Raw genomic sequence first — 27,320 nt, forward strand, 5'->3', positions numbered from 1 at the left:
CCTGAGCCCCTTCCCTGACTCCAGCCTCACCTGAGCCCAGAGCCACAGCCCACACAGGCTCTGGGACTCCCCCACCCGGCTGTGGTTCAGCTGCTCACCCGGAGCTTCCCTTTCGGCACCATCTCTTCCGAAGCCTCGACGCCTTGGAACACAGGAACATCAGGGCAAGTCAGCGCACGGAGGAGCCTCTAACGCACACGTTTGACTATGAAGGAAGATCTTTGTACAGCTGTAGAGGTCTCTGCACTAGCAGGTGCTCCAGCTGGCTGCTGCTTCCCTGACTGCTGTCCCCAAAGATCTAGGCTATCCCAGCACACCCTGTGTATCCAAGTTAGTGTTCATCTGGGCGCCTTTAGGCCTCAGTCACTCACATGGCACGTGCTGCTGTGATCCAAAATCAGAAGATGCTTCACTGGTGCCCGGGCATGTGAAACAGCCAACTCCGGCAGCTCAGTCCTTAGTGAAAATATGGACGGGACTGAAGGACACCTTCCTTGAGGAGTGAGTACTAATTTCTGAAAACTTGGCCTAAACTGACATTCCCCCTCTCAGTTTGGTCCCACTACAAGCTTCAGTGCCATCTCTGGAGACACCGGGGACCGGGGAAATAGGGCAAGGGCTGTGACAGCTCCTGCAGGCCTGAGGGCAGCAACTGAGTGCTTCTCCATAAGGTCTTCGCTTAACCCGAAGACTCTATAAAATTCTTCCAACCAATTTTTGTATATACTAAACTTATATCTAAAGCTTTTATATGTTCTGGGCAAATTTACTGCTCCTTCCATTTGAGCACTTTGGTTTTTGTAGTGTCTTTTGTGATGGCATCAAAACTTTTTTCCTAGTGGTGTTATGACTTGTGTTTTCTTTTTCTTTTTTTGTAACTGATAGAAATACTCTTACCACTTTTTTGTCTCTGCAAAACCCAAGCTCCTTTTGAAACCAAATGAACTGAAAATGAGCTGGCTTCAGGGAAGGACACCCACGAGACCACAACTAGACATGCTGGTAAAGTGCTGGAATGTTCCACCCTCTTAAAATCCTAAATAGTAATTATCATCCTGACACTTATTTATTTAAAATATTTTTCCTTGAGAAGAGTGGGAGGTGATTCCAGGATTATAAATGCATTTAACATAAAACTAGGCCACGTCCTCTGGCACAGTACCTTTGCTTTAGAAATGTGGTTTAGTTTTGTTGCCATTTTATATATACATATAGTATTTTTATACCTTAGCACTTATTCTTGATGGCATCTGTCAGATATTATTAACAAGGATCAGAAATGGGAATTTTTCAGAAGTCCTTTAATTTACCTGATGACCTCACCAGGTACTTAAAAAACGCAAGTGGTTTTAATTTCTGGACAACTACAATTTAAGCTCCAAAACCACCTACAGAAATGTAAAGCCTCATTTGTCAAAGGTTCTGGGCTGTCCTGTCCACTGGCTGTGGGGCAGCTCTGGGGCTGCAGTCCGGACTGGCCTGAAGGTCCGCCCCTCGGAGCAGACCTGCCAAGCTTGAGCACACGTCTCCTTCAGCCTCCTTCTGTCCAGCCCTCAGTTCTGTTTGTCTGTGTGAGGTTTAAAAATAAAGCTCCAATGTCCAGTGTCTCCCTTCCCGCAGCACGTGTCCTGGGTGCTTTGCTCTGATGTGGAGGAACAAGGCCATGGTGTTGCACAGTGCCCCCTGAACAAAGGGGTCAGGGGTCTCGTCCTGTGCTGTCGCGTGCAGAAATAGCCTTTGGGGCGCTGGCCGCCGGGCTCACCACCTGTTTGGGGCCTGTGAGCGTGGCCTGAGAAAGCATAACCACGTAGTTATGGGCTTCAGCTAAGCTACACTCACCTCTTGCTTCTGAGCTGCTGAAGGGCCAGCCCCCTCCCCAAGGAGTCCAGGAGCCCTTGGTGTGCTGCACCCACCCAACCTGCCCGTGAGCCAGGTTCTTGGAGCCAGTGCTGGTGCAAGCAGCGCCCACAGGGAGAGCTCAGCTGTACGCTTGGAGGAGTGCTGGCCAGGGGGCAGGGAGACTGTGGAGGGACAGGCTCTAGGCGGGACACAGGCTTGTTCTCGGCACAGTGGAGAGCCAGTCTCTGTCCTAAGGCAAGATAATGGGCCAGTGATCTTTGGGACAAGGGCTCAGCATCTGTGGGGATGTGCGTGATGAGCAGGAGGGCATGGCGGCCTGTGCCAACGGGAGGATCGCAGGCATTGAGATGGCGTGAGAGGTGAGCGGTGACCCTCACAGCGTCCAGGGCTAGAGGAGACGGGGGTTGTGGGAGGAGGCAACTGTCCCCACGCTCCCGCAGAGGCACTTCAGGAAAGCCGAGGTAGCAGTGTTGGGGTCAGGAGAACGGAAGCTGGGCTGGCACAGGCTGCAGAGTGAGCAGAAAACAAGGACAGGCAGGCAGGAGTACGTTTTTTGAAGACATTTATAGACTCAGGGGAAGGGATCTTCAAGTTAGCAAATGCTGGTACAGCTGACCCGAAAGCCCTCAGTGCTGGGGCTGAGGGTCAGTGTTTGAGCACAAGGGGGGCCCTGGGGGAGGAGAGGAGGTGGGCAAGGGGGTGTGCCGGCTTGCGGAACCTTCTGCACGTACATCAGGAACAGCAGGAGCCAGCTGTCCTTGCCTGAGTGTGGTCCCGTCACCATCCCGAGGCACAGAGGTGGTCAGTCCTGAGGGAGGACCCAGCAGGGTGCCACAGCGGAGCATGGCTGTAGCTGCCCATGGTCCACGCTGGGGTGGGCTCAACAAACCCAAGCAAGAGGGAGCAGAAAAGTGTTTTGGAAATATCATCAAGGCTCTAGTTCAGGGCCCTCAAACAACCAGCATCAGGAGTCCCTGAGGTTTGTCAAAGCAAAGACCTCAGAGCCCCACCTCAGCCTGTGGGTCACAAGATCTGGGGTCTGAGAATCTGTTTCTAACAAAGTTCCAGGTGATGCTGCTGGCCGAGGACCACACGGAGTAAACAGCCCCAAGAAGTGATGGACGTGGGTGGTGGTTAAGAAACCCGGGATCAGGAGACAACAGCCCTTCTTCCCAGGCCTAGGCCCGGAGCCTGGTGGTCCAAGACATGGGCTCTGGCTGGGCCCAGGCCTGCCAACAGGGCCAGGACAGTCTGCCCTGGGGTAGATGAGGAGGCCCATGGGCTCCGGGGGCCAGGAAAGGGGACCTAGGCAGTAGACAAGAGCTTTACTGAGTCGCAGTCCAGAGGGCAGGCTCACGGGGGCAGAAGCCCCAACGACACGGATACACCCCAGCGCTGTGTCCCTACCGGGGCCCAGAGCAGCAGGCCTGCTGCTACCACGAGCTGAAGTCTGTGAAGCCCCGGCTGGGCCTCTTCTTGGCTGTGGGGACTGCTGCACTGGTTGACGGTTCCTCGTCTGCTCCACGTTTCCTGGGAAGAGAAGAGCCAGACTCCAGCTGCTGTGGGGGCCAGGCCCTGAGATGGGAGCCACGTGTCCACGTCACCCCCACCCCGAGTGTGACCTCTTCAGCCTGCACCGAGGCCTCCCACCACCAGTCACTGCTCGGCCCAGTGCCTGTTGCTTCCTTGCTGGGATCATAAGCACCGTGAAAACTGACACCAGGTCCCACCCCACTCACGTGGCTGCTGGGTTGATGTACTTGCCCACCCCCTGGCGGTACGTCGGGGGGCCCTGGCTCCCCGCCTTGGGCTGGCTTTTCTTCTCTGTGAGCTCTGGGGCAGCCTCCTCGAGCTGCGTCTTCTTCCGCTCTTCGGCTATCTGGGGGGGAGCAGGGTCATGACTGGCCTGGAGCCCCTCAGGCTGCAGAGGACACCCCACACGGTGGCTGCACCCTGCTCACCTGGACATCAGCCTCCTCGTAAGGGTCCACAAACACCGTGGTGGAGTCGATGCGGATCTCCTCCTGCAGCCAGGGGGAGGCCAGTGAGCAGGGCTGGCGGGAGACAACAGCCGCCATGCCTGCCCAGCCGAGCCTGCGGAGTGGCCCTTCTGCTCTCCCAGGGCATATACCTTAGGACGGTCGGTTTTGGGGTCGCTCTCCACATTCTCCATGGCTGTCAGTGTGTCAAAGCCCCCAACAACTCTGTAGCAGAGAGAGGGGCCCATCGTAATGTCTGGCTCAAGGTACCCTCAAAGGCCAAGTCCTGGCATGCCAGGAAGAGGGGCTGAGAACAGGCCCATGAAGGCCTCACAAGACAAGGGCGCAGACTGGATTTAGAAAGACCCACTGGCCAGGAGAGGAGCAGCCTGAGAGCAACTCCAGTGGCCAGCAGTAAAGTTCTACTAGGACACAGCACCCGTTGCTCCCACCTGTCCAGCTGCTTTTCCACTACAACCACAAAGCTGAGGAGTGTGACAAACAGTGAGGCCACAAAGCTGGAGATACCACTAGGGCCTTCACAGGAGAAGTCTGCTGACCCCTGGATGAGAGGATGGAAAGAAGTGGCCCAGACGTGTGATTTGGGATCATCCAAAGGAGAACCAAGGTGCTGGCTCAGCATGATAGCCACCAGGCAGGGCTGGAATTGGCCTCCTCTCCCTAGCCAAGGTCCGCTGCCCAACATAGAAGCCTCAAGTCCCCACTTATGCATCGCTGTGGCCTTGCCAGGGACAGTCAAGAGGACAAAGGAGTGTAGGGCCAGGCCTGGGGAAAGGGCAGTGAGGGCCCAGCCAGGGAAGGAGCGCAACCTCGCTGACACCCCAGGCCTCATGTAGGAACTTCTCTTACCTCCCGAAGATGGTGTGCTTCTTGTCGAGGTACGCGCAGGAGCGAAAGGTGATAAAGCTGGGGAGGGGGACAGGGAGAGCGTGAGGCTTATCACCCTGCCCCTGCCTACCTTGTCCCCCAAGGCTGCTGGGCACAAACTAGGCCCCTCTAAGCTAGGGGGTTCTTTGTATACAAGGGTTCCACCCTGTGGGGGCTCCCCAGAGAAGAAGCCCCGAGCCTGGGGCTGACCAGTTAAACCTGACAAAGGCAAGAGCTCAGATGGGTAATCTCATCTGCACTCGTCAACGGCAAGTCTCTTAATTCAACTGGAAAGGGAGGGATTAGTCAGTAAGGGACTCTGGCGCAACTGGAAGAAGTAAAACTGCTTTGTGCACATTCACATACAAAAATAACAACTATGTAACACAAAAATAAAGCCTTCCAGAATTTCCAGGAGACCCCCTTAAGTACAGCTAGAAACTAGAGAGAGATACTGGAATACATAATATTTAAAATATCATTTGGAATATAGATGACTTATCTAAAAAGCTCTTAGCAAGAAAAATACAAACCACCTAATAAAAAGTGAGTAAAGAGTTCATAAATTAAGGATTAAAAATAAAACCATAATGAAACGCACAAAATCACAGAGCTCCTAGGGAAGGGTGACTATGGCTGGCTGAGAAAACTTCCAACTAGAGGGACCCCTGCCCCCACCGAAACAACACCCAAAAGCCAGACAGGTGAATCCTATCAAACACCCTAGAAAGCGGCCACCCAAACCACCCGATGGCACCACCCCCAGCGGCCTCCGTCCCCATGGCACCTCCCCTGCCCTGCCTCACTGCAGCCTGGGGCTCCTGCGGAATCAAGTGTGCTGGTGCAGGACTAGCAAGCGAGGAACAGAATCCAGTCAGGAATGAGCCTGATTTATTCAGAAATGTAGCAGGGGGGCGGGGGGGAGCCGGGAGCCTCGAACATCTGAAGAGGAGCGCCCTTCCTCCCAGCCTCACAGACACCCCTCCACCTGCACCGGGCTGGGTGCGGCTGCCCTTCTCCCTGCCTGCTCCTGGTGGGTTCCCACAGCCGCCTTTACATCTGAACACGGGGACACCCAGGCCTGACCACCTGCATCCTCTCGGCACCAAAACTTACACCCACTAGGAACAAGGTGGGTGTCCCAGGCATCTAACAAAACGTTCAAAGCAGAATTCTTGTCCCCTCACCAGGTACCCGCATTGCTATATATGTACCACAACCAACGGCTGCTCTAGCCAGACCTCAATTCCAGCCCCTCCTGCACAGCGGCCCTTGCCTGGGCACCCAGGCCCACCCCCACGTGCTTCGTGTGGCACCTCCCCCAGGAGGCCTTTCTGCATCTCCTGGGAACTCCTGACATCTGTTCCTTCTCAGGCACGTGCCCCAGATGCAGCGCTGCCTGACTTGCTCTGCACGTAAGTGCCCACACCTGCGCTTGGGCAGATCTGGTCTGTGCCTCGTGAGTGCACCATCCCCCCAAGGGATGCTGCACGCTTCGACTGGATTCAGGTGGAGCACAACCTTCATGGCAAAGCTGAGGGGAAACCTGCAGGGGGCCCCAGGGCCTCTTCCCAGGCCCATCCCAGAGGCACCCAGCAACTCACAACTGAGACTTGTTGGTGTTGGGCCCCGAGTTGGCCATGCTGAGGATGCCCCGGCCTGTGTGCGAGAGGTTGGGCCGGAACTCATCTTTGAAGGGTTTTCCCCAGCATGACTCCCCGCCTGGAACAGAAAGCACGGCTGGCAGCAAGGAGGACTGGGTCCTGCAGAGTGCGGCCGGCAGGGTGCAGCCCAGCTCTAGAAACCTACGCTGAGTTTCAAGGAGTACTGGGCACTGCTAGGATGGTGTCTGGGGCAGGACAGCTCTGGCTCCAAGGGCCCCTGTAGCCCCTACAAGGGGCCTGACCCTAAGAACAGGGAGTAAAGGGTGAAAGTCATGTCATTACTGATTACCCACACAGTTTGGGAAGTGGGCCTGGGCCCAAGCGGCGGACACACTGAGGGGGGCTCTGGGAGGCAGTGGGAGGACAGCCAGACACGTGGTGCAGGGCACAGCCTCCCTCTGCTGTAGACTCCCTGGGCATCCCTTGGCCCATGGACAGAAGTGGAAACCCTGGAGGCCCGTGGAGACAACATGCTCCCACTTCCGTCTTACCATTTAGGACTTATGGGGATCTCAAAATGAGAAAAGAGGGACATGCCTAAGGTCACACAACACCCTGGTGGCTGATCTACCTGATTCCACATCTCTTAGCACAGCCCCCACCCACCCCCTCAAAGCCTATGGGGCACCCACAGCTGCCCAGGGAGCACCAGCACCAGTAACCTACCTGTGCCTGTGCCAGTGGGGTCACCCCCCTGGATCTGCAGGGAGAAAACCCAGTGAGCAAGCCCTTCTGCAGCTGCCCACTGTCCACTGACAGAAGCACTCACCACCCACCACCCCCCACCAAGTGGCCTCAAAGGGGTCTGAGCTCTCAGGACAGAGGCCCTCTCAAGCCACATCTCTGCACAAGCCCCGTGTAGCCCGGCTGGGTACCTGCCCAAGAAGAGGCTCCCAAGTACGACAGAAGTCATGACCTTTAGGATTCCTCTGGCCCTGTGAGGCCAGTGCTGACCCATGTCACTCACCACAAAGTTCCTAATGGATCTGTGGAAGATGGTGCCATCGTAATACTGCTTCTTGCAGAGCCTGATGAAGTTTTCGCAGGTTTTTGGTGTCTGCAAAATAGCCCAGGTACTTCTATGAGGCATGAAGCAGTCAAGGGAGGGTCACGAATGCCACCCAAGCCCTGATCGTGCAGCAGAAGGGGGTCAGCTGCCCAGCCCGAACACGGTGAACAAGGAACTTGTGGCCACCGAGCCCAAGAGTGAGGGCCACAGGGGGAGACAAGTAGGGAGGCCGGTGCGGGGGGTGGGGGGGTAGGCCAGGTGTACACTTGCCCGCCCAGACTCAGGCAGAGGAAACAGCACGTGGCTGGCACTCTCTTCTGAGGGGGGAAGAGGGGGGCTCCACACCTTTGAGAGGACAGAATTTTCTACTGCAAGCCCATCCTAAGTGCTGCTCCATGTTCAAGACCCTGGAAACAACCCTGGGCAGGGGGAGGGGACGGCGGCCACACCCACCATGTCGCAGTGCAGCTCCAGGTTGAGGGCGCCCTTGCTGGTGTGCAGCCGCACGTAGCCCTTCTTCTTCACAAACTGGTAGCGTAACACATCCTCGTCAATGGCAGCTGCAAGCAGAGGCCTGAACTCTGTGCCTTCCCTCAACCCGAAGACAGCCACACCCTGTTCCAGGCACCAGGCCTGGAACTTGGGTCCAGCTCTGAAGAAAGCCCAGGGGTCTGCCCTGGCTGAGCACAGGAGAGGGCATGGAGGGGCTCAGCAGTTAAGGCAGGTGTGCGGGAAAGGCCTAGACCAGGACCGGAGGGAAGAGGGGAGGAGAAGGGGGGGCGGGGGGAGAGCTGGGACCTGACAGGTGGAAAACACAAGGGAAGGGGCTTGGGGACAAGACAATGGCAGCCCTGGTGGAGGGCTAAGGTGCCCGTGGGCAGCCTGGGAGAAGGCCAAAGTGGGGGACCCCACCTCAGCCGCTGTTAAGCAGCACCCCTGGTAGGGGAGGAGCGAAGGCAGCTACCTGCTTCATGAGTGGTCTCTGGAACCATGGCGGTGGAGGTGAAGGAGGCGCTGACCTTCCCAGTGGAATAGTGGGCCTGCCGAGAGAACCACGTAGGCACATCAGCAGCGCCCTAGGAGGCTGGTGGGTCAGGGACGTGGGAGCCAGCTGTCCCCGTGCTTAGACCCCTGCTCAATGCCTCCCCTCCAGGAAGGCGTCCCTGGCCACCACCCAAAGATATCACCAGGAGCCCCATGGGGGACAGGGCAGCCCAGCCTGGTTGGCCTTTCCCTAAGGCCCAGAGGAATGAGGGATTCTAGTTTCTTTTTGAAAATTATTAGATTCTACAATAAACACATTGCATTTTTAATCAGGAACATAAGCCCCATAAATATTTTTCATCCCTGGCAAAAGAAAAAAATAAAAGGAGGGATTTCTTCCCATCAAAAGGAAGTACACCAAAACGCTAAGAGCTATTGTGTTAGAGTGGTGAATTAATAACAGACGTTTTTTTCCTTTTGCAAGTTTCCCTGAATACCTCTTTAAGGAGGGGGCCTCAGAGCCCCACCTCCCCGTCCCCACAGCCCCAGCTGCCAGGCTAGAGAGGGGCAGGGGCAGTTTTGGGCCTGACAGACCAAGGCACAAATCCTGGCACCATCACTACCAACTGAGGGTCTCAGGTCCAACTACTGGCCTTTGTGAGACTGAGCCTTCCTGCCCAGGGCGGGGGGGGGGTGGGGGTCCAAGCAGCCCCTGGCACTACTTGTCCCCTCCCCTCAGCAGCACAGCACCCCTGAAATGCCCCCACCATCTCTCCCTCAGTTTGCTCTGGGCAGCAAGTGACCAGCTCTGTAGGCAGTGATTCCGCACCCCACAGGACATCCCCTCCCACAGACCTGCATGCCTGTGGCCAGTGTCATGTGGAACCACCAAAGCCATCTGGCAGCTATCCACCCAGCCTGCCTGTTCCAGGCTCCCCAGCCAGGGCCAGAGCACGCTGTAGACCCTTCATGGCTGGGGCCACCTTCCCTGCGTGGACCCAGCACACCTATCTGTCACCCCAAGCCTCCTCAGTGCAGCTGTCCTCTGGGCCCCCAGGGGCACCTTGGCTCTGGGGTCCAGCTGCTTCCCTTCCAGATGTACCCCAGAACCACTCCAAGCGGCTATGACAGGCAGGGTGGCTTGAGCTGGCAGCTCCGTGGCCCTCCACCTACTCACGGCATTCAGCTTGTCCACCTTCTTCTTCTCTGGGACTTTCATGGTGGCTGCCAGGACCTCATCCCCTTTGAACTCCTTGTAGAGTTCCTGCAGTGTCTCTCTGGTCTCGGTGTTTGTATTTTTCAAATAGTAAGACGGGTCCTGTTTGGCCTTTTCTTCATCTACAAAACAGCATGGTAGCCCTGAGCAGCTCGGCACCCAGGAATGTCCCCAGAGGTGCATGACAGTGGCAAGAGGCCAGAGCTGACTGTACCAGCAGAAGTCCCAGACCAAGACACAGGCCAAGCCTCCATCAGTGACACTTCACAGTCGCTACAAACCAGAAAGGACTGTGTAGGGAGAGGATGAGGGAACAGCAGAAGGGCAGCAGTCTACCCGCCAAGGCGTCTGCTGGAGTCGGCTTTGGTCTCTGTCCCCAACAGTGTTCACAAACAGCCCCGGCGATGCCTAGCTAGCTGAGCAGGACCTGCACTCACCACCCTCACGGACCCACCTCCCTGCCTAACCACCTGTCCCCGCAGAGATAACAGGTACAATCTCTGAGGAGCAAAGATGGCCCTATCCGGGCACCTAAGGGCCTGCCCAAGGAAGGAGCCCTGAGGGTACCTGGAGCAAAGTCTCAAATGGGGAGAACGAAGTGCCCAGGCCTCTCCCGCATGAGGCTGTGGACACTGAGGTGTAAAGGCCTGGCTGGCACCCACCACATCAGGCCCCCTATGGGCAGGTGTAGGTCAGGGTCATCCTGCCAGTCTCAGCACAGGAGAAGCTGGACATCAGCTTGGGAAATGCCAGACCTATCTAGACTTGATCGAGACTCTGGCCGCAGGAAGGCAGGGGCTTTGCCCAGAAAGCTCTCTCCTATTTCCCCCTGACCCCTGGCACCCAGACCACCCCTGGCTGTTCGTACCTGGGTCTGTTATTTTCATGTTATTCTTAACATGAAAGAAGTCGGAGACATTGAACTTGTCCAAATTGGTGGGGTCCTGTGGCAAAAAAAACACGTGCAGCAGAGGGAGCCCAACAGTACAGACGGGCCCTGGGCTGTGGCTTTGTGGGTGCCCCAGGCAGCTAAAGGACAGGCAAGTGGCATGAGGGTCCTGGGGCCAGAGGGGAGACGCCTGCAGCTGCAAGGAGGCCTAGTGGGTCAAGCAGGGAACACGGGTGCCAGGGGTCAGGAGAGGGCTCTGCCCCAGGAAGGGCCACGAGCAGTGGTGGGGCAGAGATGGCACAGATGGCCAGCTGCTCACCGAACTGCACCCACTTCGCCCTGGCACACACTGACAAGAGTCCCTTGCTGTTAGGCAGCCACAGGACAGACAGAGTCTTCTCAAGGGAACATGGGCAGATACAACATGCCCACCTCCAGGCCTCTCACATGCTGCCCTTATTCCCCACCTTCAGCGTGGCTGCCAGACACAGACCCCACAAGTTCTCAGGCCTGGGGACAGCCAGCTCACCCCCATGGAGGGAATGGGTACTAACCTCCAACAGAATGAGAAAGCCACAGAAGGGACTGACCCCACCTAAGTCACTCCCGGATCTTCTAAGTACATGCTTTTATTAACTCACCCAGGGTTTTCTGACACCGACAGGGGTACCCTGTGCCCAATGCTGGGGTACAAAGCACACACCACCCCAACTCTCAAGAGGGTGGGAGGAGAACCAGGCCTGCAAAGAGGCCACTCAGATGCTGAGATGGCTCTGGGGGCAGAGATGAGGGGTCCTGACATGGCAGGGACAGGCCTTGGAGGGGGAGTCGTGCGGCCAGGCGGGGGAGGCGGCCTGTGCGCGGGCCCCCGTGACTGAGGGCAAGGGCAGGAGGGGGAGCAGTGTCGGCAGCAGTTGGGGCATCGCACCAGACGGGCGGCAGGGAGGAAGCCACCAAAGCCAGGGGGAGAGGCAGGGCTGGCAGAGGGGAGCTGAGCCAAGGTTCTCGGGTAGTCCCTCCTGAGAAAAACGGGGCAGGGACACCCACCTGGAGGGTTATGATGTCCTGCCGGGAAAAGGGCTCGTCGGTCAGCAGGTCTCGGAAGTTCTTGGCCTTGATATTCAGCTGCTCCACTGCCTACAGCCAGGAGGAAGCCGGCTGTTACGGTGCCTGTCCCCAACCCAGCCCTGGGAGCCTATGGCCCGCCCAGACAATGGGACCACTCCAGCAGTGAGACCAAGGACAGAACTACCGCGCACTGACTGCGAGCTCACAGCAACGACCCTGCCACTGTGGGTGAAGCTGGTTGAGCCCCAGGAACTCAAATTCAGCCCCCTGAACGATGTTCCTCATAGGACATTCCGTGACACACATTTTACACATCAGCAGACAGGTTCAGCAAGGTCACCCGTCTGTACCAAGTCCCTCCAAATGCATGCACACTCGAGCAGGGTGTCACCCAGGGACCCTGCCAATGGCCAGGGACAGGCATGAAAACAGCCCAGAGAAGGCCTCCCCGTGACATGGGACCCATGCCCCCGTTGTCTGTACCCTCTGCTGGTACACTGGGAGGAGGACCCGTGTGGAAACTAGGGCCTCCCCTTCCCACACCTGCCCACCACATCTGCTCCTCTTAGGGACTCCTTCGGAAACTGGGGGGCTCAGGACTCCCCTCGAAGTCCTAAAGCCTGCCCTCAGAGCACAGGTTCCCTCGCAGGGCCTGACTTGTACGAGTCTCCACTGAAGATGACTGTGGGGAGGAACCCTGGGTACAAAAGAACTATCCAGGTTTCTGGTCCAGAGGCCACAGGAAGGCCCTGCTTTTTGTAGGCTGTGCTGGCAGCTCCACAGGGACCAGCTGTGCCCTGGGCAATCCCAGAGCCCAGACGAGGGCTCCCAGAAGCACACACCTAGACAGCCTTTATGCGACACAGTTGCTGAGCACATACCTCATAGGCATAGACGTTGCCAGTGGTCCCGATGGCCACGATGTGGCTGTTGTTGGTGAACACGGTGAACAGCACTGGGCAGTGATACTTCCCTAGGGAGAGGCATGTGCAGACAGACCAGACAGAGAAAAGGCAGAGGTCAGAGAAAGGGCGGAGCGGAACCCTGCAGCAGTATGCCCAGCGCAGGGCCCAGGGGGACAGCCGGCTGCTCAAGCCCCCTCCTCTAAAACCACTAGGAAACTCCTGCTCATCCTGCAAGACCCAACCCCTGTGTGGCCTTCCTCAGAGGTGTCTGCTCCATCAGGCACAGCCCGACACCGGCGACACTGCGGCAGCCTCCTCCTCCACCTCAGACCCTGCCACATCCCCACACCCTGTCACCTGGGATATTGCAACAAACTCCTGCTGCTCCCTGCCCCACCAACTCCCTACAGGTGGCCAGGAGCCTGTTCAATTAAGTCCCAACAAATAAAATGCAAAGAGGAGCAACACTTATAGATCATTAGACTGAGAGGTATCAACAACATGTATTTGTGTGAACTTTTAAATAATTTTGGTACAAAAACTATATAAACTTACAAAAGCATTCTAGAAATCTGATCACTACCTAAATAGTTAATGGTGTTAAGGAGTTCCTGTTAATTTTTTAGGTGTTAGAGTAGTACTGTAATTATTATTTTTTAAGTCATCTTTTTTTAAAATTTGTTATTCATTTTTGGAGGAGGAAGGGAGGAAGAGAGGGAGAGAAACATTGATGTGAGAGAGAAACATCAACCTGTTGCCTCTCGTACGTGCCCCAGCTGGGAACAAACCCACAACTTAGGCATGTGCCCTGACCAGGAACCAAACTGGCAACCTTTTGCTTTGCAGGAACAATGCCCAACCAACTGAGAAACACTGGTCAGGGCTAAGTCCTTATCTTTTAGAGATACACACTGAAATATTTAAGCATGAAATGATATGATGTTGGAATCTGCTTTAAAATCACCTAAGCAGGTACAGAGTGGGAGCACAGATAAAATCAGACCAATGGTGAGTAGATGGGAACTAAAATGGGGTGATGGAGACCTCCCTACACACACACATCTACTCTCATGTGTCTGAAACTTTCAATTAAAAACAAAGCAAAATAAATAAATAAATAAAAGGTGACTGCTAGGTCAAAGTTGTTAATGGGCAAAAATTAGGACAGATCCCCTTTCTCCTCTCTGGCTCCCATCCGAGTCCCCTGCGGCCACCCTGTCCCTCTACCCTAGACCCCTGACTACAGCCTCTGGTTCCACCCCTCACTCACACTGTTCCAGCAACACAGGACTCCTGGTTGTGCCCAGACTTGCCTCAGGGCCTTTGCACTGGCTGTGCCCTCTGCCTGGAATGCTCTCCCCCTACTTGACCCCATGGTTCCCTTCATCCTTCCCATCATATTTCCACTCAAACCCTGTCCATGAGTCTTCCTATGACCCCCTTTTTCCTCCCCCTGCTTTATTTTTGTCCCTGGCTAAAGCAGCATCTGACACACTACAGTGATCTGTTGTCCAGTTTCCTCCCTTACTATAAAGTAAGCTCCTTTCATTCCAGGAGAGATCTGGCCTGTTCTACTCTCTGCACATGGTAGGCACTCAGTAAATATTTGCTGAATGAGGCACATTGTGGGCCTCCCCAAATCAGCTGCTCTCCAAGCAGGGAAGTCCACAGCACTCGGCTACCAGGGCTGGCGGAGCTCCCAGACCCCTAGGGACTGTCCCTGAAGTGCTGTGCTTCTGTTTCACTGAGGCCCATCAGGCCCCCAGCCTCGGGTGCTTCAGCATCCCCCCAGAACGCACACACCCAGTAAGCATGGACACCAGCCTTGACCACGGCCTCTGCACAGGCCAAGGGAACCATGCCAGCCCTGAGAAGAACCAAGAACAAGGCCAGGGCCCTCGGGGGTTGCCTCAGCTAGAGTATCTGGACAGTGACAGGGTGTGCAGGGATATAAAGCAGGAGGGCCCCAGCTGGGCTCGGGCTTTACGACCAGTGGTGAGGAGAAGCCCAGCCCAAGAGCCACTCAGCAAATCCATCAGATTCTCAAGCCCACTGCCCCGCTGCCTGCCCTGGGCCTCTCACCAGCATAGCTTCTGTCTGCAGCCATGAGCAGACCAGAGCCACAGGGCCACCTATGCTCACAAAGGCCACCAAAAGCCCCACAGCCCAATGGTCTCTGTGGGAAGAAATAACCAAAACCCAAGGTTTCATCCCTCCACCTCAGCATTAAAAACTACCTGGACCTTTAAGAAAGAACTATGTCACATCTTTGAGAAATTAAGAGCAAGAGTCAGCCTGATCAGAAAGGAGTGACTGGCCCTGCAGAGGGCTTGGTGAGAGGCAGCAGCCGGGTGCTGCAGGCCAGTCCTTGAGTTGGCTGGAGAAGAGATCCCTTACCTTCGTTATTCTTTGCGAAGTTCAGCTTGATCAGGGACCGCCCATCCAGTTTCTGAAAGAAGTAGAATTCATAATTAATAATGATGAATAAGTGCTGATATGAAGAACTGCGGAGGCTGGGTGACACTGGCAGACTAGAAAAGCCTCTGACTGTCCAAGCCTTCACAAGAGGAACAGGCACGGGCGCCGACCTAGGGGCCCCAGAACATGGCGATTAGTCTAGATAAGGAGGCTGCATAATGGAATCCCAGCCTCTGAGCCAGCAAACTGACCCCAAGCCCAGAGGTTCTGATGTTCAGTTTCATGGCAAGCACTGATTATTTCTGAAATTAAAAAGTGAATGTAGCATTGGCTGGGGTGGTTCAGTGGATTGAGCACTGGCCTGCGAACCAAAGGGTCACCGGTTTGATTCCCAGTTAGAGCACATGCCTGGGATGTGGGCCAGGTCCCCAGCTGGGGGTGCACGAGAAGCAACCTCACATTGATGTTTCTCTCCTTCTCTTTCTCCCTCCCTTCCCTTCTCTCTAAAAATAAAATCTTAAAAAAACAAACAAAAAAAACACAAATTAAAAAAACTTTTGCCCTTACGTAGCAAAAAAATCCAAGAAACATGATAGCCAGTGTTGCTGAGGGTATAGGGAAATAGGCATTTTCTTTTACACATTGCTGTTCGAAGTTTAAAATGGTGCAACTGTGTAAGGAGATTTGCCAGTAGCTACCGAAACAGAAAATGCATCTACCCCCTGGCCCAGCCGTCCCAGCGCAACACTTGCATGTGCCCAAAGAAGCATGCACCAGGGTGTTCCCAGACTACTGTTTGCAACAGCAGGTGACTTCAAATCCCCTCCAGGACCCCCGCACGAGGGTACACACAGCCACCGGAGAGCAAGGCAGGGCTCTATGCACTGACACACTAGGATCCCCAACACACCATGGGGTGCAAAAGCCAAGTACACAGGAGTTCACGCAGCTGATCAACACAGCTGATCAACCCATGGCCCAAGGAAAGGTGTACACCATGCACCTGTGTGAACCTGTAAGAAGCATTTCCAGAAAGGAACAGGGGTAGAGAGAAAACAGTGCCCTCACTATGCCCCATGAATAGTCCTCTGCCACTCCTGTGTGTACACAAAAGCCACAGAACCAAAGGACAGGCGACAGGACAGCATTCACTGCCATCACTTACACTCCTGCACAACTCCTACCTCGCCATTGCTGGGGTTGGTCCCGTACTTCTTAAGCCAAGGGAGGATGTTTCTGAAGGGAAGAGAACAGAGCATCAGTGTGATGGGCAGGTGCCGCACACAGCCCAGGAGGCTACCTCTGGTGACAGTTGTGGAGGGCGCGGCTCCACTTCACTTCTGCTGGCAGGAGCCAAGGGAGGACGCCTTTGCCTCATCAAAGGAAGCGGGGGACACTTCTGGAGGTGTGGTTTCAAAGTATGTTCAGAGTTTTTATTACAGTTATGTATAAACACAAACTAGCAAAATTAGATGTACATAAATGTTGATATATCCATAAAATGAGATCATGGACCACCATCAAAATTTTAACTGCCAGAGAATTCTGAATGACACGGGGGGGAAAGATCTCATTATGACTGAATAAAGAACGGATCCAGAACTATCTCCATGGTATTATCTCAACCATGTTACCACAAGTAAACTCACAGAAAAATATAACTATTAAATATTGACAGTGGTTATCCCAAATAGTGTGATTAGGGTAAATTTTTCCTTTGAAATATTTGCCAATTTTGCTAAAATAAGTCTGAAATGTGAGAAAATTATATAAGCTGGCTTATGTTGGAACATAAAATGGAGCATAATGCCTCAAAATACAGCACTGGAAAGGACACACCTTAATTATGACTCTTTCATTAGTGAAAAATATTTTGTTCATTAACATTCCAAAACAAGAACACGAGTGCCAATTAGAACAATAGGGCTCACCTGAGGGGAGGTCAACACCACTCCAAAAAGAGACACTAGCACCTGCCAGTAAAGCTGCCTGCCAGAGGTCACAGCAGCACTGCTGCTTCACCTCTGAGGCCCTGCAGTCCCTCCTGGGTCCCCAAGAGGCCCAACCAGGGCTCTGGAGGCTGCTAGGACCTCAGCATGGCCTTGCTTCGCACTGCCTGGAACCACAAGCCCTCCAGCTGGCCCCACATTCCCTTCCTGAGTGGATATCAACAAACTCACCCTGTTAGCTCAAAAGTCAAGAGAGAACTCACAGCAAATCAAAGACGACGCCTTCAGGGGTGCAGACTGGGTAGCTGAAGGGCTGCAGAGAGAGACTGAGAAAGGACATGGTCACTCATGGTCATGCAATGGACTGGCCAGGCCACTCCAACATGCTTCCTGTGATTTCCCCCTCTGCCCCTCCCTCCTTCAGCCACTCATCCAACAATTCTGATGCCCCCCTACACAGAGGTGACCCCCACATCCCTGCCCCTCAAAATCTCCCAGCACAAACCAGTAAGTACAGGCAAGGGTTCCAGGAGGTGGTGAGGGGACTTAGGGACAACTTCAGCCTAGCCTTCTCCACACCCTGTGCTGTGATATATAATACACATGTGATCATGTTCAAGCACAAAAGAGGTCGTTGGAAGTGACCTGGGAGAGGCAGGACGGGAATTCATTTTCCAAAGCCTCATATAGCAGGCATAGGCAGGCACATTTTTGTACTGAGAACTGCCCTCGCCCATCCTAAGAAACTCTGGTGGGGCTCTCATGGTCTGGGCATGCCCTGCCTGCTTCTGACCACAGAGTGTACACATAGTTCTCCCCACAGTTCCTAGGGGCAGACACATGATTCGGGCAAGATCTGAGGGCCCAGGAGCCCAGGGTAAGTTCTAACTCTCTTAACACATGGATGTGAGGGTAGAGGAACTTGCAGAGGCCCAGACCACCACAGGTTATTTGCCACCTGGTAGCTCAGTTGGTTAGTGTGATCCCAATACACCATTGTGGGTTCAATCCCTGGTCAGGGAACATCCAAGCACCAACCGATGAATGCATAAATAAGCAGAGCAACAAATCCATGTTTCTCTCTCTAAAATCAATTTTTTTAAAAAGAAAAGAAAAGCAGAACCTACAGAGGAAGAGAGACCATATCTGGTGGACTTCCTTAAGCCAATACCCTTTTTTCTTACATGGTATTTCTGTCACTAGCCATCATGAGCCCAGGCTGACCTGGCTTGTTTATACATCGGTCACCTATAAGTTTGGTTAGCAGGGTCAGTCCCTGGAACCTGGAAAGCCTAGCAGCATGAAGGGTACCTACCTGGATGCTGCCCCAGGAAGCCCTCTCTCTGGCCCAAAAGTCTACTCTAACCTAGTGGTGCTGTGAATGCTGCTGGGGACCAACCAGAGCAGGATCTGACACCAAACCAAGGTCCAAGCAGCAAGAAATGTATACATACCTTCTCCCAAACGGGACCTAACAGGCACATTCTCAAAGCACATTTTTACCCAGAACCTAATGTAGTTACAAAATGGGTGAGACACAGATCAGAGACCTCTTGGAGGAACTGGGAACCAAAGATGGAAGTATTATATTTCCATAAAACCAATTCAAACCCAATCTAAGACATTCTCACAAGGCTGGGGGTGAGGAGAAATCCAGCCAGACATCTGGGTCTCATTTGTTCACCGTCCCATAGTAAGTGCTATGAATGGGAAAAGCCCTCACTCACCACTGCATGGGAGCCTCTTGGGGATCCCTGGGCAGATCCAGTGGCCTTTCCTGAGCCCTTGCCACCCTGTGGTATCTGGCTGACTTGCCTCAGCTGGGGTACCAGGATTACCAGGAGAGTTTTGTCAGCTCTCAAGGCTCACCCAGACTATGGAATGAGAACTCGGGGGGTGGGGAGGAATGCTGTGCAGACATGCATGTGTACAGGGCAGAGAGGACCATGGCTCAAACTTAGGAAAACCAGGCTCAAGGCGACCACCAGACCTGCACACCCCATAGTCCCCAGTGTGCTGGGGTTCAATAGTCCCAGTCCAACTTTTCCAGCAGACCCAGCTTCTGTTCATACACATACCAACTGCGGTGGGAAGAAGCATTTGAGTGGCTCTAAAGCTGGGTCCCTTCTCAGCTCCACTGGTGACCTGCGTTCCCAGGGAAGGGGGAAGGGGCTCACGGTATTATGGCTATTGCTGCTGCTATTACTACTTAGACTCTGGAACAAAAGTTCAGTATGAAAGGCACCAGCCTGGAATAGAGCGCAGGTTTACGCCTCAGTGGCACTGTTTCCTGGATGTGAGTGAGGTAAGGGACTTCACTCTTCTAAGCACTGACCCTCTCAACTGTAGCCCATGCTTAACAACAGAGTCTACCTACCTTGGAAGGGAAGAATGAGGTTATAAAAACAATGCGCTTGTCACTTGTAAACACAAGCACAGAATACACAAAAATAATCATTAGTTCTGTTAGGTCACCTTCTCCCAGTTTAGGGAAGATCTGGGTGGGGGAACACACACAGACCCATATCTGCATCTCCAAGGATCAGATTCACTATCAAATAACTGAGTATCAGAGAATGATTACAAGGGGAAAATTAAACTCTCAAAACTCTTACCTGCAGTGGTCAAAAGGTAAACGACGAAAATTTGTTTGTGGGATATCTGTTTAGAACAAAAATAAGAGAGAATTTATTTTGTAAAAATTTCTTGTATGTATTCCTACCAACAATTCAATTACATTTTAAGAAAAAGTTCATGTGCCCTGACTGGTGTGGTTCAGTGGATTGAGTGCCAACCTGTGAACTAAAAGGTTGCCAGTTCGATTCCCAGCCAGGGTACATGCCTGGGTTGTGGGCCAGGTCCCCAGTTGGGGGCGTGTGAGAGGGAATGGATCAATGTAGCTCTTGTATACCAATGTTTCTCTCCCTCTCTTTCTCCATCCCTTCCCCTCCCTCTAAAAATAAATAAATACTTCAAAAAATAAAATAAAATAAAGTAATATTAATTCCATTGTACATCTTCATCAGACCTCTTGAGTAAACAGGTGCATTATCAATGAATAGTAATATTTTGAAAGGAATTTTTTTTCTTTTCCTGAGCAGTAGTTACAATAGTGGGCTTTACAGCCAGTACACCATGATGTAAACAGATGTTCTGCCCTTCAGGCTTCATTGTCCCATTTATGAGCACAGAGTAGATGTAGCATAATTCTTAAGGACCCTAGGATTTTCAGAATGGTAAATGAGCACTGGCTTCAATTTCAATTCACCAGCTGCTTTAGTCCCTAACAATAGTCAGCCTGTCCTTTGAAACGTTAAAGCTAGGCACTGACTATGAAAGTCCTAGATGGCATCTTTTTCCAATATAAGGCTGTTTCATCCACATGAAAATCTTTTGTTTATTGTTGCCACCTTCATTAGCTAGATATTCTGAATAACACGCTGCGGCTTCTACATCAGCACTTGCTGCTTCACCTTGCAATTTTGTGTCATGGAGATGGCTTCTTTCCTTAAATCTCATGAACCAACCTATGCTACGTTCAAACTTTTCTTCTGTGGCCTCCTCACTTCTCTCAGCGTTCATAGCATTGAAAAATTAGGGCCTTGCTCTGAATTAGGCTTTGGCTTAAGGAATGTTGTGGCTGGTTTGATCTTCTAGCCAGACCACTGAAACTTCTTCCATATCAGCAATAGGCTATTTTGCTTTCATATCATTTGTGTGTTCACTGGGGTAGCACTTTTAATTTCCTTCAAGAACTTTTTACTGTATTCACAACTTGGCTAACTGGTTGGTGCAAGAGGCCTACCTAGCTTTCAGCCTATCTCAGCTTTCCACATGTCTTTCTAATTTAATCATTTCTAGCTTTTGACTTAAAGTGAGAGAGGGCAGCCCTTCCTTTCACTTGATCACTTATAGGCCATTGTAGGATTATTAATTGGCCTAATTTCAATATTGTTGTATCTCAGGGAATAGGGAAGCCCACGAAGAGGAAGAAAGATAGAGAAGTAGTCAGAACGCACACTTATTGATTGAGTTTGCTGTATTATCTGGGCATGGTTCATGATGCCTCAAAACAATTACAACAGTAACATCAAAGATCACAGATCACCATAATAAATATAATTTTTTAAAAAGTCTGAAATATTGTGAGCATTACCAAAATGTGACAGAGACAAGATGAGCAAATGCTGTTGGAAAAACCACGCCTAGACTTGCTCAAAAACATAATACCTGCAAAGCGCTATAAAGCAAAGTGCAATAAAACGCAGTATATTGCACCTATTAACTTGCTAAAGAACGTTATTTTAACCTACATTTTAAAAAATACACCAAGATTAAACATTTTCTCATATTTCCGGTGTACTTCTTTTCTGAACTGTCTGTATCCTCAGCCCATTTGTCTACTATAGTTTCCATGTTCTTGTTGTTAATTTTTTAAATATTTTTATTTATTGATTTTTAAAGAGAGGAAGGAACAGAGCGAATGAGAGAGAGAGAAACACTGATTTGTTGTTCCACTTATTTATGCGCTCATTGATTTGATTCCTTTATGTGCCCTGACTAGGAATGGAACCTACAACCTTGGCGTAACAGAATCGCACTCTAATCAACTGACCTATCCAGCCAGGGCTGTTAATTTTTACAGGCTCATTGTAAAGACATCATTCCTTAATTATACCCCTACACATGCTAAGGGGAACAGGATTTCCTGCCTTACCTGGTTTCTTGCCACCATAGAAGTGAGTGTATTCAGCACATGTAATGTACCTGAAGGAGAGAAAGAGAGAATCTTACTTCCACCCCATTTGTAAAGAGCACAGAGTCTCTCAAAGTAATGGATGACTAAATCATTTCACTCATTCAGCAAATGTTTAATACTGTAAACACCTACTATGTGACAGGATATAATGATAACCACAATAGACATGGGATAGACAAACAAGTAAGCAAATACAGACAGTCCTGCTTTGCTCTGGAGAAAATGAGCTGAAATTAACAAACAACTTGATGATCAGCAGGAGCTACCCATGTGAAGATCTGGGGGAAGGGCTTTCCAGGAAGAAGGACCAAGCAGACATGTCACATATAAAAGCTATGAGGCAGGAAAAGCTGTTGTGTTGTCAAAGAAGGATGAAGTTATTAACAGGGTACATGGGGGCATGTGGCAGGAGATGAAAGAGACACAGATGGTGGTCAGATCATGAGGGGCCCTGCAGGCCACGTGAGGACTCTGGATTTGCTGTAAGCTGGATGGAAAGCTGTTGGAGGGTTTGGTGCAGGGCTTTGACATGATCTAATGTAAGTCCTCATAGCATTCCTCTGGCTGCTGCGTGTAGAGGGACAAGCAAGAGAGGGAGCAGAAATCCAATCAGGAGATGACTATAAAGGTCCAAGAAGGAGTTGACATAAACTCCGCCTAGGTGGGCATTGGCGGGAGAGACAATGGTGAGTTCCTGGAAGAGTCAACAGGACTTACTGATGGACTGGAGGAGAAAACTACTGAGGGAAAGAGGCACCAAGGCAAACTCCCAGACTTCTGACCTGAGCAAACTGAGATAGGGAAAATGGGGGACGAGCAGCTCAGGCACGGAAAAACAAGGGTTCCATTTGGAGCATATTAAACTTGAGATGTCTATTGGACGTCAAGTAGAGATGTTGATTAGGCAGCTGGCTACTGCAAAACTAGACTGGTCACCCATGGAGAATGTAAACACAGAAGAAACCTAGGGGACGTCGACCTGTGAGGTCTGGGAGATGGGGTGGAGGATCCAGCAAGGGAGACTGAGAAAAGAAAGGCCATTGAGGTAGACGGAAAATAAAGAGCATGTGGTGTCCCAAGTACTGAAGAAGGGCTTAGGAAGGAGAGAGGTGGTCACTTGTGTCATATGCTGTTGAGAAGCTGAACAAAATGAGGACTGAGAACTGACCACTAGATTAGCAACAAGAAGGTTCCTGGAGTGACTTCCAGCCAAGATGGAGGCATAGACAGACACGCTGCGTCTGCCTCCACAACTAAGAAGGAACACAACTACCTCAAAACTAGAAACAACCAGAAGTTCCAGAAAATCAAACTGCATCGAAGTCCAGGAAACAAAGCTATAAAGAAGAAATACTCATCCAGACAGGAAGGGACTGGCAAGTAGTATTCAATGTAATGAAAGGCAACCTGCAACCAGGATTACTCTGTCCAGCAAGGCTATCATCTGGAATGGAAGGGCAGATGAAGTGCTTCCCAGACAAGGTAAAGGTAAAGGAGTTCATCATCACCAAGCCATTATTATATGAAATGTCAAAGGGACTTACTTAAGAAAAATAAGATCAAAACTATGAACACTAAAATGATAACAAACTCACAACTATCAACAACTGAATCTAAACAAAAAAAAAACAAAATCCAACTAAGCAAACCAGAATAGGAACAGAATCATAGGTATGGGGATCATTTGGAGGGTTATCAGCTGGGAGGGGGGAGGGGGAGAAATGGGGAAATGGTGCAGGGACTAAGAAGCATAATTGGTTGGTACAAAATAGACGGGGGTAAATTAATAATAATATAGGAAAGGGTGAAGCCAAGGAACTTATATGCACGACCCATGGACATGGACATGAACTAAGTGTGGTGGGATTGCTGAAGGGAAGGGGGGTACTGGGCAGAGGGGAGCAAAGGGGGACAAAATTGGAACTACTGTAACAACATAATCAATAAAATATACTTAAAAATAAAATGAACCAAAAACTAAAAATAAAAAGGAAGAAATTTCCTGCGATCTGGACCAGAGGAGTGCCGGGGGAGAAACCACTTCGGTGGTTTCAAGAGGCAGCAGAAAACAGCAATTAGACACAGCTGCTTTCACGTTAGAAACACGGCGGCAGCTGGAGAGGAACATGGACAAGATTGGTTTGTTTTAAATTGGAAGATTCTGTAGCATCTGTGTAGGCGGAGAGGCATGAACCAGCACACCGGGAGAGACAGGATGTGCATTCGAGAGAGGGGCTAATTCAGGAGCAGAGCTCGCTAGTGGGCAGCGCGGTGGTCCAGGGCAAAAGCGAAGTCGAAGGGGCTGTGTCCGAGGAACGCGGGGCGGTGGGAAAGCCGGGCCCAGGTGAGGGCACTTACGGTCTATCGGGGCAAACGCCTCCAAAGCCAGGATCCCGAGAGACCTCGGCGGCTGTGGGTAAAATCACCCTGCCTGAGGAGGGCGGCGGAAGCTTCCGAGAGGAAGCATCTTCTGAGAGGAGCCCTGGGGACCAGCTCTGAAAAAGCGGAGCGGGGCACCGCAAACTGCGGGACAGGCGGGGACTGAGGCAGAGCGGGGTTCAAGCAGAGCCAGGAGCTCCTGACTGCGGCGCAACTTACATCTTATCTTTCTGGTGCTGTCGCTTCCCCATGGCGGCAGAGGCAGGACCAGCGAGTTCTGAAAATCGTCAACAAACAACCTGGTCAGCCGCGTCTCGGCCGAACTCCTTAACTACTTCCGGGTCCCGCTCCGGAAGCGGGCCCTGGGCATGCCGGGAACTCTGGTCCCTGGAGACAAGGATGTCACTCGGCGGGCGAAGTCGGTTCTTGGGCCAAGTTCTCAATTGGGGTTGTGTTCTGTCGGAGCTGAGCTGCCTCCGCCTCGAAGCCTCATCTTCTCCGAGGCCCTCTCCAGAGCGCCTTGTCCACCCGCCCAGCCCCTACCCAGTGCCATCCAGCTTAAACCCGTCCTGGTTTGACCTGTGTTCTCGGGTCCTTTAAAAAGTTTGCCTGTAGCCCAAAGTCCCACCAGCTTCTGCCCCATCTCTGCTCCCCTCAGTGACAGGTGCCTCCTAAGCGACGTCCACATTTGCTGTGTACACGCTCACCTCTCATTCTCTCCATCCATTTAGCGCCCACCGCCTCCAGGACCCTCTTCTGAGTGGCCCAAAGCCCTCACTGATCCCTTTGGTCTCTTATGACTGACCCTTCCCTCGAGCAAATCACGTTTGTGTATCCCAGCTTAAGCCCTGGACTTCGGTCAACACTCAAGCACTGAGTGATCATGCCTTTAAGTACCACTTGTAACCCTTGACTCCCAGCACTAAATTGTCAGTGCTCCAGACTCCTGATCTCTACTTGGGTACCCGCGGATCTCAAACTTAACATGTCTCTTCAAAGTAAAATTCTCCATCCCTCACCCCAGACACAGTCCCCACTCTCCTCCACTATACCACGATCTACCTAGTCACCCAAACCCAGAAGTCCTTGCCTTTCTCATCTCATCTCATAGCTGGCTCCTTCTCATTTCTAGGTTTCAACATAAATGTCACCTCCTCTTAGAGACATTCCCTGCCCACCCACCCACCTCATACAGCTCCATTTCAGCTCCTGTAGGGCTTACCACATCTTGTGACCCTGTATTAATCTGATCTATATACTGTTTTACCACCCCCCCCACACACACACACACGAGGATGGGATGTAAGGTCTTTAAGGGAAGAGGTCCCAACATCTTGGTTTATTATCTCCAGTCCCAAGCAAATTGTAGGGCATACACAATAGCTCAATGAATATCTGCTAATGTGCAGCAGTCATCAAGTATTTTGTGAGGACTCACATCTCACATGCAGGTTTGATTCTGAGGTCAGTGTGTGAGGCAACTAGAGCCACTATCTTTGACATTTCTTAGGGAGGAGCTGAGTTGAAAAGTGACACACTAGTTCATTTTCCTCTAAGGAGGGAACAGATCACTGTTTGTAAACTTGCACCCAGATAAGGCTTGTGTTTAGGGACCAGATGTAGAAAAACAAAAAACAAAAAAGGTAGACCTGCAACTCAGTGGGGTCAAGTAAGGGGCCACAGAGTCACTGAAGGAAAGGGCAGCACTTTCTCTCACTCATTTCTCTTTCAAGGTGCACATAGCTGAATTCCCATGCTAGATTACAAGCAAGGGGATTTCACAGTAGCACTGACCTGACCACCTACTGTACGCAAGCTCGGGCCCTGAGGCCTCAGGATGGCACTACAGTGACAACGTCTTCATTCTAGAGGGAGCCCATGGGATTGCACAGCCCCTAGGGACCCCAGCACAAGAAAGGAGCCTCTATGAGAACTTTATTTATTCCTCCGCAGTGGTCTGTAGGGAAGAAGTTATGGGCCCTTCTTGTGGGGCACAGACTCTGCATTGCCAGGGTCATTCTCTGAGTCACCTTTAGGTCTGGGCACAGGCTGGAACTTGAGCAGGACCGGTGGGGTGAAAATGGAGCCCCTCACAGGAGGGAATGGTGTCTCCTTGGTGTTGGGAGTGTCACTACAGGATGAGGTCCTGTGCAGGAGACAGCCAAGAGATGTCCATGAGATCAGACACCAGCACACAGAGTCATCAGAGGTACACATGACAAACCCCCCACCCAACAGGCTGTGGGATGGCTCTACATGCAATTATATTTCCAGAAATCTCTCCCGAGGATGTTTGTTCAAGGCTGCTCATTGCAGCAACGTTGTAATTGTGAAAACCTGGAAACAATCTAAATGTCTATCAGAAACCAAGGTATAACCATGCAGTGGATTATTCTGGAGCTGTTTACGGAATGAGGTAGTTCTATATATCCCAACAAGTAAAGACACCCCAATGATACAGTAACGGGGAAAAGCAGGTTGCTGAGAAGTATATACAATATGATCCTACTTTGGTTTAAAAATTAACCCGTGTGTGTGCGTGTTGGAAGGATATACATGAAAGTCTTAGCAGTAGGACTCTTAGCAGCAGGAGACTCATTTTATGTATGCATTTCTGTATTGTGAATTTTTTTCCCCATGGAATATGTTTTCCCATAGAATAGTGGAGCCACACAGCAAGGCTGGGTCATCATCAGGGCATTCCTATCAAGATATCATCTAGCTTTTTCTAGGCATCATTTTAAAAAGCTGTAATTCAATTAGTGCCTTTTTATTTATCTTGCCTTTTTCACTTAACATAAATACCCTGGTAAGTTGTATATGTCTTGATAGTCTTTTGAACACAAGCTTCATTGGTTATGTAATAAACATCCAGTGCAGGTAGGGCCATCACTTATTTAACTCCACTGGGAGATATATAAGGAGCTTCCTGTTTTTCCCTAGGTTAGTGCTGGGGTTAACATCTTTATATGCTAAGCCATTCCTGAATTTCAGATTAATTTTCTAAAGTAGAATTGCAAGGGAAAGGGTATGTAGTCAGTGGATTGAGTGCCAGCCTACAAACCAAAGAGTTGCTGGTTTGATTCCCAGTCAGGGCACATGCCTGGGTTGCAGGCCACGTTCCAGTTGGGGGCATGCAAGAGGCAACCACGGGTCAATGTTTCTCTCTCTCTCCTAATTCCTCCCTTCCCCTCTTTCTAAAAATAAATAAATAAAATCTTTAAAATTTTTTTTAAATGATAAAAAAAAGAACATTTGTCCAGCCCTTGGCCACACCACTCCAGTACTGGTTAGAGGTGAAGCATGGGCTGAGGCAAGACAGTGTCTGGCCCCAGGGAGGCTCAGGAGCACAC

At 51.5% G+C, this 27,320-nt stretch overlaps 1 protein-coding gene across 6 annotated transcripts; it reads right to left on the reverse strand.

Annotated features, from left to right (window-relative positions):
* Positions 1-1,263: 1,263 nt before the first annotated feature.
* On the reverse strand, positions 1,264-24,308 carry PPIL2 (peptidylprolyl isomerase like 2). Of its 6 annotated transcripts, none has more exons than XR_016514225.1 (21): positions 24,187-24,308; positions 21,547-21,596; positions 19,445-19,490; positions 17,093-17,155; positions 16,065-16,116; positions 14,860-14,911; positions 12,439-12,530; positions 11,537-11,626; positions 10,469-10,544; positions 9,562-9,722; positions 8,365-8,440; positions 7,854-7,960; positions 7,359-7,448; positions 7,058-7,091; positions 6,332-6,449; positions 4,710-4,766; positions 3,992-4,064; positions 3,822-3,884; positions 3,600-3,739; positions 2,592-3,390; positions 1,264-1,789 (listed from the first exon to the last, which is right to left on the reverse strand). XR_016514225.1 is itself a non-coding variant. In XM_090292293.1 (21 exons), exons 1-20 carry the CDS (start codon positions 24,216-24,218, stop codon positions 3,294-3,296), a joined length of 1,569 nt encoding a protein of 522 aa, XP_090148419.1. In that variant the 5' UTR covers positions 24,219-24,308; the 3' UTR covers positions 2,096-2,366; positions 3,268-3,293. The 6 variants fall into 6 exon arrangements, 3 of the variants coding, with proteins under 3 accessions (XP_090148419.1, XP_090148418.1, XP_090148417.1); XR_016514226.1 differs by lacking the exon at positions 1,264-1,789 and adding an exon at positions 1,924-2,089; XR_016514224.1 differs by lacking the exon at positions 1,264-1,789 and adding an exon at positions 2,096-2,366.
* Positions 24,309-27,320: the final 3,012 nt, after the last annotated feature.

The sequence above is a fragment of the Furipterus horrens genome, unplaced genomic scaffold (assembly GCF_987537825.1).
Source record: "Furipterus horrens unplaced genomic scaffold, mFurHor1.1.pri manual_scaffold_11, whole genome shotgun sequence".
In the NCBI taxonomy this organism is placed as follows: Eukaryota; Metazoa; Chordata; class Mammalia; order Chiroptera; family Furipteridae; genus Furipterus; species Furipterus horrens.